The sequence below is a fragment of the Sinocyclocheilus grahami genome, unplaced genomic scaffold (genome assembly GCF_001515645.1).
Source record: "Sinocyclocheilus grahami isolate Dianchi unplaced genomic scaffold, SAMN03320097.WGS_v1.1 scaffold114.1, whole genome shotgun sequence".
Taxonomy (NCBI): domain Eukaryota; kingdom Metazoa; phylum Chordata; class Actinopteri; order Cypriniformes; family Cyprinidae; genus Sinocyclocheilus; species Sinocyclocheilus grahami.
Window position 1 is genome coordinate 1,584,076 of NW_015505293.1, and position 17,452 is coordinate 1,601,527.

General features: G+C 35.4%; 1 protein-coding gene across 1 annotated transcript in view; it reads left to right on the top strand.

Annotated features, from left to right (window-relative positions):
• The first annotated feature begins 12,142 nt into the window (after positions 1–12,142).
• The window catches only part of LOC107589306 (olfactory receptor 1496-like), a 13,930-nt gene continuing 8,620 nt past the window's right edge, over positions 12,143–17,452 (top strand). Inside the window, exons 1-2 of the mRNA XM_016277701.1 lie at positions 12,143–12,593; positions 16,899–16,919. Coding sequence (XP_016133187.1) covers positions 12,143–12,593; positions 16,899–16,919 — 472 coding nt within the window. The remainder of the gene's footprint in view (positions 12,594–16,898; positions 16,920–17,452) is intronic.

The window sequence follows — 17,452 nt, forward strand, 5'->3', positions numbered from 1 at the left end:
TATAAAATGTTTATTATAAATAGAATAACAATGATAACAAAATAGGCATTTGTTATTAGCACTATAATGTGTGACACAAAGTGTGTTCGGAGCCAGGGCCTGAATTGTTTTGGAGGCGTGTAAAGAGCACATCTGTTATGGTGATGCATTAGAGAGCAGCACATGGTCTTACATTAGATATGTATATCTCTTTTTTAATTATTTTATGTACATTGCTTACAAATAATATCAATTCTATCCATCTTTATTGATCAAGTGAAATATGACAGGTCTATTTTGACTGTTTATTAATCTTATAAAAAAACATGCAAATCCAGTTAATGCATACACAGTTGTGCATTTTAAATACAACACATATATTACAAGTACATAATGTTCTGATTTTGAAAAGCATGATGGGGTTCTTTCGGGTCTTCGGATGTCAAATTTACTTACTCAGCTGAATTCAAAAACACTATTTAAAGTCACATACAAGTTAACATGATTTAGTTGTGTTTTCACTTCACAGATTAGACTTCAGTTACTTGCTTCTCATACTGAGAACAGTATTGCATTTTTTTACACTCTCACTTGTGTTCCAAAGATCCTACTTTAAAAACAACAACCTTTTTTTTTTTTAGAGCCAACCAGTCTAAAAATATTGTCTCTTAATGTGTTAACACTCATCCCATAGATAGCTGGATTTAGAATGGGAGAAAATATAAAGAAATAAAGAGACATAAATATTTGTGTTTCAAAGGAAAGATAACTTGTGTCAAAGCGACTTTGTACAATTTCAAAAAAACATCCCACACTATAGTTCAGAATTGCAAATAAGTGTGGAGTGCAGGTCTTCAGTGCTTTTATTTTAGTCTTTGTAGTGGTAGTAAAGCATATTTTCAGAATATGTCCGTATGAATAGAAAGTCATTGCAAGCTGAGGAAAAGAGTATACTACAAGAAAAAACAATCCTCTCAATATATGTATTCCCACAAGACATTTTGACCAGATAAAAGTTGAGGCAGTAAACCCTCCCCAGGCGGTTTTGACAGATTGTTAAGCGCAGAGTCATTATAAAAAACATAACGAATGCCACTAAAGGATACCCCCATGAGAAGGCAATCAGTTTATACACTTTTGTGATCGTCATAATACTGTGATACTGCAGCGGGTAGCAGATGGCCACATAGCGATCGTAGCACATCACTGACAGGATGGTGAACTCTGTGATAGCATATGTGTGCAGGAAGTAGATCTGAGCCTTACAACATGCCAAAGATACCTCATGAGTAGGAGACATTAAAGTACCCAGCAAGGGGGGAAGCAAAGCCGTGCCACCGTAGATGCCATTTACAGCCAAGTTACACAGAAAGTAATTCATAGGATTATGAAGCACTTTGTTGATAATTATGACAAAAATCACAATGGCGTTAGCAAAGAGTACAAGCATGTACAACATGAGAAAGATCACAAAGTAAAGGTATTTAAGGTCCTCCATTCTGTAAAAAGCTTCCAATACAATCGATGACACGGCGGATGAGTTTTTCATCTCAAAATGTTCAATACACTGTAAAAACAAAATTGGTATATTAGATTTTTGTCAAATATCTTTTTTTTGTTTTGTTTTAGATTAACAGGTGTCTTTTTTCAGGATTCAGTCTCCATTGTCTCTAGGTGCTGGCAGCTTTCTAGTCCATCTGTAAAGTGAAGATACCTGCAAACAGTGGTCCAGATAGTTCAAATCATAACAGATGGATGACACAACATGACTCTTAATTTACAGTGTATTCATACTGTTTATATAGAGTATTGTGTATGGCTTGTATATGTGGATATCTGTCTAGGGGTTTCAGATCACATGATCATTGAATCTTTAGATAATATCTAATAAAAAAATGTGCAAAATCAAGCGTAAGCGTTAGTTCTGGCAGGTCACATTAGTCAAGCTCGCATCAGCTGACTCTCAGCTGATCCCCATCTACCTATAGGAATATGACACCTATCTAATCATTCATATACTGTATAAGGTCCCTCAGTATTATCAGCATTTTTCGCATTGCTCAATAGCTAATTACCCTCTTCCATTCCCAACTCCTCCTCTGTCAGTCAGGATTCAGCCTTCTGATTCTCCTTTGAATCAGACTAATTCTAAATGTGTACATTACATTTTTGAACTTTAATGATATCTGCAATACATTCATGTTGGTTCTGTTCTGTTTACCCTGGGGGGTTATCACTGCTCTCCCTGCTCTTATCCATGCTAGGCTGCATGGATGCGCAGGGAGTTCTTGCCCAGAACAGAACCATACCGCCAATCCAAACTGTATGCTAATTGTCAGTCATCTTTGACGATAGTGGTCCTGACAGAAACAAAATTGCATATGTGTTTTTCCATTGAGTGTCATATTTGATTCATTCTAGGGGAGTAACAACATTTTTTATTCAGAGGCCAAAACTGAACAAAAACATGCAATGTAATGTAACAAGCTTGTAATGTAAATCAATGCGATCTTCATAACAGTATAGCAGATACCTGAATAAAATGTAAAAAAATATCAATATGTACAATAATATGTCTTAGTAAGATGATAGTTAAGTGCTTAGTTTTATGATCAAAGCTCTGTATGCAATGCAACACAATGATGATTAAGAGATTGTACAAATAAACATTCATTAAAAGCCTGAATTGTCATATTTGATACTCACATTTTAACATGACTTTTCTAGTATATTACCAATATTACTAACAATATAAAAGTTGTTCTTAAATTCACTTTAGAAAAATCATTAAAGATTTCAAAGCAAAAAGACATGCGTATCATGAGCTGAAGGTGGGCATTTTAGAATTATACTAAAAGGCCTTTTACTTGCAACAAAAGTAAATACCATTCTTCTGCGGATTTCATTTTGCTCCGTGCCTGGAAGCAGGGGCGCCGTAAGGGGGGGAAAGGTTAGGACAATTCTAAGGGCCCGACGTTGGAGCGGCTACCGAGGGGAACGCAATTTACTGAGGGGAACGCGGAACACGATTTCTACCGAGGGGAATGCGGAACGCAATTTCTACTGAGGGGAACGTTAACTTGATTTCCGAGGGGGACCCCCGCAACCCTCACCCAAATCCCCTGAATGCAATTGTGATTTCTACCAAGGTGTAGGCTATACCCCCACACACCACACTTGAGCCCTGCACGGGCCTCAAATTTAGACCCTAGCCCGGCCCTAGCTGGCCCGAGACGCTCAGGCCCTAGCCCGGCCCGTTTCCGACAGCTTATCAGAATTACTGGCCCGAGCCCGTCTTTCTTTCCCCCTTCTCCCAAAACAGCTTATACTACTGTTTCAGCTATTAAAATAGTTACATTTTGTATTTAATGGCAAAGTGATTACATTTTGTTTTGTTTTTTTACTAAGTTAATTTAGAAAAACGTTTGGAGCATTTTTTGTTCGTTAAATATAAGTTTTTGTTTTTTAAAGCTGCAGTCCGTAAGTTTTGCCTCTTTGTCGCCATCTCTGTTTGAAAACCTGAAATTGCAGTTACTTGCGGAATTATCTTGCTTGAGTGGGTTGTACTCTGGTACGGCTCCAGCACGGCTGAATCTAATGTTTTGAGGAGTATGTGTGGCAGTCAGTCACCGGCCGCACCGGTGAGAATCCTATACTTAGTAATCACAGATTCTACCCTACGTCTTGGAATATATGACCCACATAAGAATTTTCACAGGATATTGTCATCTGAACAAGTAAGTAACAAGTCTGCCACCAATTGAGGAAAAAAGCATTACAATAAATCGTGCTACCAATGGTGATTTAATCTAACGATCGATTAGCTCATATCACATCAAACCGTGCAAATTATTATTATTGTTATACTTTATTCTCAGATTATTAAGATTAACAACATCAGCATTGTGTGACTATGAGTATAGTGTGTGTGTAGATTTCAATTTATGCACAGTCTAATCTCTAATTGTCATACCCCTCTAAATTTCATACCAAGAAATTCTTTTAACCCAAAAAGCAAACTATGCTCCCTTTGAACTGGTTGTCTTTAAAATACAAATCTTGTGTAATCCCAGGCTATCTGTAATCAGAAGCACATTTAAAACTGGAATATAATTTAATTTAATTCACAAGTGTTTCATATAATCCTTTCTGGATTACAATCCGCCATCAAAATGATAAATTTAATTATTCTGGCTGCTGTGAGAAAAGGCTATAAATGATCGGCCACTTGCAGGATCCTCACATGCGATAACCTAGTAGCTGGGACAACTTCTTTATGTTTACAGACGTGACGTAATGACGCAGCAGCATGCTCGAATTTCCCGCGAAAACCTACCCGTACCACTCATATTAGAAAACATTATTATAAGCTTATTGTTGTGAACCGGGCTAAAGTAAGGTGATAGTTTTGAACAGTGGCTGGTTATGTACTTGCTCAAATATTGATTTTGGATAATTTTTAACCAAAAAAAGTTATGGACTGCAGCTTTAAAGTAAGGACCAAGCGGCCAGCGGTAGACAGTGAGATGATCAATTTAGCCTTCTCAAATCATCACGACTTGCCAAAAATAAAATCTAGCCTATAGAGAACAGTTCAAGCATATTACAATGTTTTAAACGTTAAACCTAGGTAAATGTGCGCTATAACCAATAGTTTGTGCGGAGAGTGGAAGCTGAAGCGCGCTTTGTAGGACATGAAGGTGCCAGCGCGATCACTTGTGTTTTTTTCAGTGGATAGCCTACTACGCCGTCATTTTTGCTCATAAAGGTATAAGAGTAATACACCATTCGTAACTGTAAAGAGTCTACTTTTATTTGTGTGCACTATCAATATCAACAAAACGTTGTGCTTTTATATAATAAAGAAAACAAACATGATGCGCTTTCTGCCGTCTCGTCTTGAACAGGAGCGCTTCACAAAAATGAACTGAAACTCAGCGAATACATGCCTCACAGACATGATAAATATATATATAGAAAGCTTTAAATTACTACTTAATCCAATATAACAAATCAAAAAGTATTTCATTATAATCCGTCATAATTCGTAAAGATGCCCTTCTCTCTAAAGGCGCATCTGAGGAGATGGCGAGTCAGAATCGGCAACTTCATCCTTATGACACCGACTAAGAAAACACTAGTTTATTAGTAAATAATTCAAATATCTCCTTACTATTTCCCCCTGACACATTTATGTAATTACTTTTGCCAGTGCTTTGCGGCAAGCTTAAGCCTATTGCTTGCATTTGAACGCAGAACTGTTTTAGACATTGTGGGTTTCTATAGTCTGCCGTTAGGTCACGAAATAAAGAGCTGTTGAGCTTCGAAATGTAAAAGGTTCTGAAACGTTCCGCATTTGCACAGCGCGCGGCTCCTCCTTTAAACCGGACAACAACAAAAGAAAGTGCAAGTCATGCTTACTCTTGATAATATGCTGATAAACTTTATTGATAGTTTATCGCCCTCGGGTAATTTAAATGAACATTATATTAAATGTTATAAGTTATTAGATTATAGACAGTTATCAGCAGGCTGATAACTAATAGGATCAGTAGACGAAGGTAAAATTGAGCAAAACTGAGAAACACATGCTGCGTCTCAACGTGCCTACTTATACTACGCCCTTAAAGTAGGCCTATGTACTCTTTTGGTGGAAAAAAAAGTACTCATTTTTGAGCGTGTAGTAGAAGAGTAGGCAAGCTTTGGGACATACTATCACGCCACACACTCTGTCGCATAGGTACACGCAACTGTAAACTGGCCTGTCAACCATCTTGTCTCTACCTAACCATCGGTCGCTCACATCCGCCATGTTTGTAGTTTTTAACGCGTTTTATTCGTGTTTGTAGTTCTGGACAGAATCCCTCACCAAAGCGCAATGGATTATGGGTAATATTAGCCATTAGAGTGTGCACGGATCCACACTTCAAAAATCGACCTGAAATAGTAGACCATCCGGGGACTTTTGGCATACTCTTTTCAACATACTATGCTTTGGGACACACTTCATCTAATCTCACATACTATTTAGGATGGATAGTATGAACATTGAGACGCAGGGACACATTCAAATAAATATAGACCCTATGGCATATATTGCAATGAAATAACTTGTCCTTTTTGTTTTGGCTAATTGCCATGGGGGAATAAATCGTAGATAATCCATCTGTAAAAAAGAATGAAAAAAAATATTGAATTAGTAACTTTAGAGATGGGTCAAAACTATTAGCTTTCTAGGTTTTACAAGAAATACCATTTCAGTCTTTCCTCTTAAAATGTTATGTTTAATCAAATGTGTTACTTGCGGTTTATTTGTACGTAGTTGTGAAATTTACTCACATTTTTGAGTGAAAATGGTTTCAGTTATTTTTCGACCAGTTCTTTCTCTCTTGGTTAGAATAGGTGCAAAACAAATTTAATGTCAGGAAACATTACCAACTCGACATGTTTTGCCTTTTTAGTGACAGAATCAATGAGTGTGGTTCAAGAGGGCATGTAGAGAAAGCATTTCAAATCTACCTTGTTTATTGTGATTTGTCTTTATTTGCTGCCATCTGCTGTTCAAAAAATGTTGTGTCAAAATATTGTGCACGTTGCACATCAGGGCAGCAGGCCCTGCTGTAAAAGCATGTATTCTTTTTACAGTACTGCGGTAAACCATTGGAAAAGCATGGTCATATCCATAACAGGTTATTTACATTTTGTATACATTCTATTTTTATTGCCTGTCTTTGTTGCTTATCTTTAAGTAACATGATTTAAATGCAGAGGTATATCAAGCAAACAAATAATCAGTGTTGGGAAGGTTACTTTGGAAATGTAATAGGTTACAGATTACAAGTTACCCTACTTAAAATGTAATAAGTAGTGTAACTTTTTAATTACTTTATTAAAGTAATGTAACTGATTACATCTGATTACTTTTCTAAATTTATAATGTTTTCAACTGTTAATCATTTTCAAACATGTAAAACCAGGGTTAAACTTACAATATGTGCTCAACACTGATACCTCTCAGACTTTCGAAATCCTTCATCACTTGAATTAAGATTATAATATTTTCATTTTAAAGGAGACATTGGATGCAAAATATCTTCATTTGCATATAAAGGTGTCTTAGCAGTGTGTGGACACAACCGCCCTATGATAAAAATCACTCCTTTTTTTAATCCACCAAAAACCTAAAGAGTCTCAATTATAAAGCCATTTTGATTTTGGAGTGAATACCAGTGGAATACTTCCACCTTTAATACCATGACTGAGGTGAGACCCTTGAGCAAGGCACCAAACCCCCAACATTGTTGGTGTGTGTTTACGGTGTGTGTGTGCACTTAGTTATATAAGAATGAATATATATTTGTGCTTTTTTTATTTTAGCTCAATAATATTTTTTTCTTTAATATTTGTATTATTTTAAGGGGATTTTACTAAATATTAACCTCTAAATTATGCACCATTTATCTTCTGCAACATCAGGGTGTAATCTCTAGATGGCTGTATAGCCCTATATATAAATACATATAAACCGTTTGCTGCAGAGTGAGAACTTAAGACATAAAGCACGTAACTTGTATCAGGTTATTCATTGATATATTTTCAGACATTATTAATTTAGTAAGAGTTGAGATTTAAATGTTGATTTGAAGTGTCAGTTATTATTCAATCTGGACTCTTTTCAACATACTATGCTTTGGGACACACTTCATCTAATCTCACATACTATTTAGGATGGATAGTATGAACATTGAGACGCAGGGACACATTCAAATAAATATAGACCCTATGGCATATATTGCAATGAAATAACTTGTCCTTTTTGTTTTGGCTAATTGCCATGGGGGAATAAATCGTAGATAATCCATCTGTAAAAAAGAATGGAAAAAAATATTGAATTAGTAACTTTAGAGATGGGTCAAAACTATTAGCTTTCTAGGTTTTACAAGAAATACCATTTCAGTCTTTCCTCTTAAAATGTTATGTTTAATCAAATGTGTTACTTGCGGTTTATTTGTACGTAGTTGTGAAATTTACTCACATTTTTGAGTGAAAATGGTTTCAGTTATTTTTCGACCAGAATTAGTAACTTTAGAGATGGGTCAAAACTATTAGCTTTCTAGGTTTTACAAGAAATACCATTTCAGTCTTTCCTCTTAAAATGTTATGTTTAATCAAATGTGTTACTTGCGGTTTATTTGTACGTAGTTGTGAAATTTACTCACATTTTTGAGTGAAAATGGTTTCAGTTATTTTTCGACCAGTTCTTTCTCTCTTGGTTAGATTTAAATGTTGATTTGAAGTGTCAGTTATTATTAAATCTGGACAGAGAAAGCATTTTGTTAGGCTACTCATACTAGCTACAGCGTGATCAGTCACACAAAAGTCATCAGAATAAATATTGGCTCAGTGTGACCAGGGCAATATTTTAAAACATAGAATTGAGTGTTTCCATACCATGAACAGAGATGTTCTATGGTTGAGATGTGTATCCTATTTGAAAAAATCTGCAACTGGTAAATTGAGATTCCAGTAACTTTACTGGCATAATAAAAAGGCTTTACAAAGCATTGACAGCGCTTTGAACCAATGGTATTGAGCATTAGAGGCTACAATTCATAGTTTTCAGTCACGTGACATGGCTCGAAGACCTGTGGGCAAAACATCCATAGAATTGCAGCAAAAGCTTGTCAATTTTCCATTTGTCTCCAATCCACAAATATTTAGATCTTTTGAAAAAAAAAGACTTACATCTTCGTCGAACTCGAAGGCATCTCTAATTTGACAGTTTACCATCTGATCTATACTGGGGGGTAATTTTGCCGGAAATGCAGAAATAACCCGTAATTTTGTTTTATTTGTAACTATTTGGTAGATACATTTATAATTTCCATTGCAATACTACTAGTAGTTACTGCTAATAAAGCAGATCTCTGGGGGGCCCCAAAAGTACGTGGGCCCTTAGAATTGTCCTAACTCCCCCCACCCCTAAAAGAAGCCTAAAACAGGCCAGAGGCCAGGCCGGCGTCTGAACTATGACGTCTGAATTATTTTAAAATAATAAAGTTACAATTACATAATATTTTTACTTCAACTCGGGTTTTTTTTTATATAAACAGGTGGCTGTCATAAAAAAATCGATGGATTTATTCAAACATAAATTAAACATAACAGCAAAAACTATAATGAATATGTTATATTGTGCATATATTTAGCAAAATACCCCTCTATACAGCTTATTTTTCTGGCTGACTAATGAGTTTATGGTGACCGAATATGTTTTTCTGAGGTAAATGTGACGTTAAGTGACATTGTTTACAAGACTTATTGACGTCTTTGTGCGGAGAAAACACTGATTGCGATTACATGAGACAGGATACGGATTGTAAAGTTGTACTCTTTCTTTTAACTTACCTTCGGATGTTTAATAATGTTTTTTTGTGCCGAAGCTGGTATCAATGTGGAGGAGACGATCAGTTCATGTGTCTGCCGCGTCTGTTCAACTGATGCTACAGCGATCTGTCACTCCACATTAAACAGCGCCAAAACGGCATTTATTGTTTAAATACTGCAATACAATGGATAGACAGAATTTTAAATCTGAGACGTTGCTTCATATTAAAAGTACCAAAGCACAATGCTTATTGCGATTTATTGGATGGGAAGTGCCCTTCAGTGTTTCGTCCATTAACTGAAAACAGGCTAGACTAATCGATTCTTGGGATTTAAGAATCGATATCGTTCCGTAAAAAAAGAGAATCGATTAATATCGAGATATCGATCTTTTTTACCCAGCCCTAATGCATGTTATAGATCTTATTGTGAATGATTCATCCATGTATATGTTTCTTTTTCTTTATCTTGTAATGCCATTTTAACCATCTTCCGTTCTGATGTATGGTGGACTTTGATTGTCAAATGGATGACTGGATGAAGTAAACATCTGTTGAGTATTTTAACATAAAATAGTTTGATAGTGTTGAAACCCAAAAATGCAGGGGGTTCACCAGACCCACAAACACTGGCTGAGTAACAAATATATGAACACCACACAAGGGTTAATATGATAATGGTTACCAGTGACAAATATTGTTTATTCTGAGTACTATTTAAATATGTAAAGAAAAAAAGATTTACCAGATCGCTGCATCATAGATTAGATAAAGCAGATGTTTATTGAATAGCTCTGAAATCATTTCCACTAAGGCCAGAGATGTAATTCATTAAAACTGATTTGATTTACTCTTGAGTACATACACACTGAAAAAAATTATACTCAATTTTTTTAAGGTAGGTGGTTGCAAACAATTTATTTGAGCTTCATTTAATATAAAAAAAATATGTTGAAAGTTAGTCAACTAAATTTATTTAAATGTAGCTAAAATAATTTGATTGCAACCACTTACCTTAAAAAAATTTAGTAAATTAAATGAATAATTTTTTGATACATTTAATACCATTTTATGATAGACATTCACTTTGTTTTATTTCAAAAATAAAATACATATCTAAATTGCTTAGATATATCTTATGTATATAATACAGTGTTTTACAGTAGTTTCAAATATTTCAATGTCATGAGGAGATCTCAAACAGAGCTCATTTAAAGGGATAGTTCACAAAAAAATGAAAATTCTGTCATTAATTACTCACCCTCATGTCGTTCTAAACCTGTAAGACCTCCGTGATTAGATGATGATTAACTAATCATTAAAATTACTATACATTCACAAATGATTATTAAGTAATATGCTAACGATTTACAAATCTTGTAAGTTATCTTAAAAAAATAGCATCATAAAAAAATTAAACAGATCCTGAGGTTAATACACTGAAAAAAAATGATACACAATTTTTTTAAGGTAGGTGGTTGCAAACAATTTATTTGAGCTTCATTTAATATAAAAAAAATATGTTGAAAGTTAGTCAACTAAATTTATTTAAATGTAGCTAAAATAATTTGATTGCAACCACTTACCTTAAAAAAATTTAGTAAATTAAATGAATAATTTTTTGATACATTTAATACCATTTTATGATAGACATTCACTTTGTTTTATTTCAAAAATAAAATACATATCTAAATTGCTTAGATATATCTTATGTATATAATACAGTGTTTTACAGTAGTTTCAAATATTTCAATGTCATGAGGAGATCTCAAACAGAGCTCATTTAAAGGGATAGTTCACAAAAAAATGAAAATTCTGTCATTAATTACTCACCCTCATGTCGTTCTAAACCTGTAAGACCTCCGTTCATCTTCGGAACACAAATTAAGATATTTTTGATAAAATCCAAGATCTCTCTGACCCTCTATATACAGCAAGGTTACTACCACGATTAAGGTCCAGAAACGTAGCAAAGACATAGGTAAAGTAGTCCATGTGACATCTGGGGTTCAACCGTAATTTTACGAAACTACGAGAATACTTTTTGTGTGCAAAGAAAACAAAATTAATAATGACTTTATTTAACAATTCTTCACGACACATGCGCTTGCTTCTGTCTGTGCAAACAACTTGTGCGTTTTTCTCAGTAATTTTAATCCCTTGTATATGAAGACTACATGAATTTTAGGATACTGTATAATTCATCTTTAAGATGATGTATATGAATATGTAATTAATAAAACTGATCTTATAGTCAACGGAAAACGGGATTATTGGTGCAATATGTAACACTGTAGGGCATAGAGAAACTGAATTTAAATGATATTTCATTCCACTTAAGCTTTGGCTTCAGGGGCAAAACAAGAGTAGTATGTGATTTTCCATAAATATAGATACTTTTTTTAATCACTAAAAATTACTTTAACAACAAATCCATTGTTTAAACTCATATCAACATTATTCATTTTCTAAATATATTTTTATATAGAAAGAACATTTTATGAAAAGCACAGCACAAAGACTAGCAACATTTATTGAACCCCTGGGGTTTATTTAGAACCTTTATTTATGAACATCAATGCCTCCATTTAATGATTTTCAACATGCAAAATAGCAAGTCACCAGCAATGGTTTACTAATTGTGTTTATAGAGAATGTGTGTCATTTATGTTGTCATATTTTCAAGCTGGAATATTGCTGTTAGTGTTAATCAAGGAGTGTTGGTCTTAACCTGGAAACATTTAGGAACCACATTTTTGAATTAACATAAATTAGACATGGACAACCAGACCTATTTCGCAATGTACACTCTGATGGAACCAAAAGGCTCCAAATCTTATCGACATTTATATTTTACATCTTTTTTGCTTCTCTATGCTTTGATACTGTTAACAAACCTTTGGCTCAGTGTGGTCATTGTTTTGGAGAGAGCTCTTCATGAACCAATGTACATTTTCCTGTGCAATTTATGTGTCAATTATTTATATGGAGCAACAGGATTTTATTCTAAATTCATGCATGATTTAATTTTGGATTCATATGTGATTCCTTCTTTTATGTGTGGCCTCCAAGCTTTTGTGATTTACAGTTCAGCTATGTGTACAACATTAGCAGTGATGGCATATGACAGACATGTGGCCATATGTCAACCTTTGGACTATCACTCAAACCTTACCAAAAATACATGTGGCATATTACTCCTATTCTGTTGGACTGTACCATTTACTTGTATGTTCTGTGGAGTGGTGCTGTTAAATTGGTTGGCAGAGTGTAAATATCATATTGACAAATTATACTGTGACAACTGGTCAATGGTAAAGCTCTCGTGTGAGTCAGTGGATATTAATAACCTCATGGCATTGATTGTTTTATTATTTTATGTGTCTTACAGCTTTAATTATTGTGTCTTAAATAAAACTTATTGTTGCATGTAAAGCATCTCTAGAAAACAGAAGAACATTTTGGCAGACGTGTTCCACATTTATTTTCAATAATACATTGTAGTTTTACTGTGTTTTTTGATGCAATGTGCAGCAGATATGCAATGTCCCAGAGAGTGTCTGTGTTGTTTTTGCCTTGATGCTGCTGATATTGCTGCCTCGTTTCAATCCTTTAGTCTATGTATTAAAACTCAAAGAGATTCGTAAAAGAAGTTTAAAATCGTGTAAATACCATGAAATAAAGAATTATACTTAGTGAATGACATGCCATATTAATATAAACAGGTGGACTTAAATTCAGACTGATGAGACATTTAATGACAAAATGTGCTCTTTATGTGAGTGAAAAGATGATAGAGAGCTGGTCTGGAGAGGCAGATTAATTTAGTTTTTCTAAAATCAATATCACAGATATGACCCCACTACCAATATATCTGTTACAATCGCCAGCTGGAGTGCCCACGAGCTCCGCTAGATGCACTCCATCCTGTACCTTTGCCATTCACCCAGGACTCCATTTCCCATAATCCTTTGCCCGGACTCATCTGCACTCATCATCATTGCTAGCACCTGTCTTTCATTACCTCATTAGCTCACATGTCTCATATTAGGAGGACTATAAAGATTGCACTCGCACACAAACACATTGCTGAAGATTGTTAGTCTGTAGCGTGTTTTTCCTGTTATCTAGTTTCCCTGTCTCCTTGCCTTTGTGTTTTTTGATCTTGGTCTGGTTCCTGTTTTATGATTGCTTGCTGCCTGCCCTGACCTTCGCCTGTCTTGTGGTTTACTCTTTTGGATTACCTTGGATGTACTGTTTTGCTGGTGTTTGACCCTGTCTGTCTGACTACGCTCTCTAATAAAAGCCTTGCATTTGGATCCTCAACTCCGTCGTCACGCCTTCCTCATTACAGAATCTTCAGCCATACCCGGATCCAGTGGCTTTGAGTGTTTTCAGTCCAACCAACATGGATTTAGCAGCAGTGGAGATCACACGCCTTCATCAAGGTGATAGATCAATTGAGGACTATGTTGCTGACTTTATTGAACTGGCAAACTTGACTTCAATGGATGAATTATGTTTAATGATATTTTTCTGTGGAGGGCTTTCTGAGCTGCTCCGCTCCCTCATGCCGCCTCATGAACCTAATTGGACTTTGGCACATTACACTGATATTGCACTGCGAATGAGTGGTTCGTTATGGCATTATTGTAATGACAAATGTCAAGAGCGCATTATTGTAGTGCGAAAGCACAATAATATAATGTGCGAGCGCGAATCTCTCCGCTCGCGTGCGGAATTCCTTTGCTCTCACACAAAACGCGCGCTCAGATACACGCTGCTCTCGCCCAGAGAGAGTGCGCGCACTTAAAACGTGTTTCTCCTCTCAGTCAAACTGTGTCCTGACTCCTGTGCACTCGCAAATCTCTCTGTGCTCATGCACTATAGACAGTGGCACCACTAAGGGGGGGGAGTTAGGACGATTCTGAGGGCCCACGCACTTTTGGGGCCCCCAGAGATCTGTTTTATTAGTAGTAACAGTAGTAGTTGTAATGTAATAGAAATTATAAATGTATCTACCAAAGAGTTACGAATAAAACAAAATGACGACTTATTTCTGCATTTCCAGCAAAATTATCCCCACCCCCCCATTCACTGCATGGTTTCGTCCCGTCCTACGTAGCCTAGAGTCACTGAGTGAGATCAAATTAGAGATGTCTTTGAGTTCGAGGGGGGCAAACCGAGCCAGACAATTTGGTCAGTTGCACTTTTAAACACATTTTAGTTTTGCTATAAAAAAATCGACAGATTCACTCTGATTACATAGAGCAGCAGCAGGAAGCGTGTGAGGTTGTCATGGTAACCAGATACACTGCTCACGAATTACGGCTGCGCTTCTATTTTGCCAAACTAAACTTAGCAATAAACACGTTGAAAATAATACACAATAAACATGTCTGTCAAAACGATCTCAAAGGAGGCTTTTATTAAGCAAATCAATGAGTGAATTACTCCTCCACCGTTTAAAAAACAGGCAGGATCACAATTATCTACGGTGTATAAAGCTAAAGGTTTTTGGGTTAAGGTTCATAATGTAGAACATTTTTAACACTGTATGCTGTATGTGCATAGGTAGCTAGCAAACAAGGAATACAGCTGTTAAGCTAAGTCACATTTAGCTGCGTAAGATCACTAAACTTAGCAATAAACACGTTGAAAATAATACACAATAAACATGTCTGTCAAAACGATCTCAAAGGAGGCTTTTATTAAGCAAATCAATGAGTGAATTACTCCTCCACCGTTTAAAAAACAGGCAGGATCACAATTATCTACGGTGCATAAAGCTAAAGGTTTTTGGGTTAAGGTTCATAATGTAGAACATTTTTAACACTGTATGCTGTATGTGCATAGGTAGCTAGCAAACAAGGAATACAGCTGTTAAGCTAAGTCACATTTAGCTGCGTAAGATCATGATTGAGAAATGTTGGATACTGCTGGAAATGCTGCTATAGGGTATCCTATTTATTATTTTAGGATTTTTTTTGTTTGCCCCAGTGAAGCATTTCTATTAATATAACTGATTAAGTAGTCAAACTCAATCCATGTCAGCAGAATAGTGTGGTACAGAAAGTCTGTCCATAAAACAAGTTCTGAATGAATTATGATACCTAATGGTCAAAAGCAATAGCAAAAGTAATAGGTCAATATTATTAAATTGCAGACAAAGATTTTGAATAGCTAGGCTGGCTTGTACACTATATTGCCAAAAGTATTGGGACACCCCCTTCTAATGAACAGGTTTGACTACTTTAGTAATTTCTAATTTTTAGTTAAAAAAAAAGCATATAATCATATTCTAGGGAATTGTGTGCTTCTAATTTTATACCAGTAGTTTGAACAGGACCATTTTCTATTCTAACACAATGCCTCTGCGTATAAGGCAAGGTAAAAAAAAAATCAGTGTGGAAGAACTTGACTGGTCTGCAGAAAGCCAAGTCCTAATCCCAGCTGAACAACTCTGGTGTGACTTTAAATGCAGACCTTGAGCCAAAAACTCATCACCAAACACCAATGACTGTATTGGGACACCCCCTTCTTTAGAACAGAAAAAGGCACTTCCAAAACTGTGGCATCAAAGATGGAAACATAATTAATGTATTTAAAAATTGTGTTTTCATCTTTGTTGCCACAGTTTTGGAAGTGTCTAAAATGATTGTACGCATATGTACAAGTCATTGGTGTTTGGCGATTAGTTTTTTTTAGTTTTCCTAATACTTTGGGCAATATAGTGTATGTTTGGTGCAGTAGGGGGCCCAACCTCATATTCTTTCATAGGGCCCAAAATTGCTAGCGGCGCCCCTGACTATAGATATTAATTATTTTCGTTCCTGAATTAAACATTGTCAAGAGTTGTCAACCAATCAGATTTCAAAGATGGATCTGTAATTTCTTTACAATTTAATACTACTTAGTCATAATATTAGAAATGAATCGGGTGCTTGGATGATTTGTAAATAACCTAGTTTAACAGTTTGGTCAAACCCTTCTGAATGATTCATCTAAAAAAACAAAAAAGCATATGATTCTTAAAGTTCATGTGGTCATATATATTGTGTACTTACTTGGATTGAGATATATATATATATATATATATCTTCTGATTGAAGACAGAACTATTTAGATATGGGTCAGATGCACTATTCCCTAAACCCGATACTTAAAATTTGGAGACTAAATATAACACTATAATGAATTTGTCATATTATATTCTATGGGTTTAATGCATTTGCAGACAATGTAATTACATGTAACTGTCATATAACTGTATATTCATTGTTTTAGAGGAGAGTGCCATTGAATGTGTAGCTAATATTAAGTGGATTTTCATGAAAAAACTGAAAACAAACACTAGATTAAAAAAAAAAAGTCCCAATAAATGTCCAAACAGCGATGCTATTAGAGCATTTATTGTGTTATATCTTGCATCATTTACATCTATTTTTGCGTTTGATGTTGATTTGATAGGAGTTGTTACTTATTATTGCCATCATACCAACTGAGAATTTGTTGCAATGTTTTTAAATTCAGTTGAGGTATCTGACATATTATGACATCAAATTTATGATTTATATGAAGTCTTTAGAGCCATAGGCTATAATGTTGTTTTAGTTAAATTGCTCAGTGACTAACCAGTTGGACAGAGGTTATGTACAAATCATCCAAGCACCCAATTCCTAGCCATTTCTATAGGCTACATTTGATTAACATTGCTAAATATTATTAAATTGGAAAGAAATTAAAGATCCATCTTTGATTGTCAAAAGAATTCCAGGTTCTATTCCATAGTTCGTCCTTCACTGTCGGGGCTGTTGAGGAGGAACATAGCACCGTTCCAGAGACTTATCACAAAACGGTTGCCAATCCAGAACCTGTTCACAAAATGGCTGCTAGCCCAGAGACTTTCCATAAAATGGCCGCCAACCCAGAGACTTTTTACAAAATGACTGCTAACCCAGAGTCTTGTAACATCACAGCTGATCATCCAGAGTCTCGTCACGTCACAGCTGATCATCGGCCAGAGTCTTGTCACGTCACAGCTGATCGTCCAGAGTCACATCAGGTCACCGCTGATCATCCAGAGT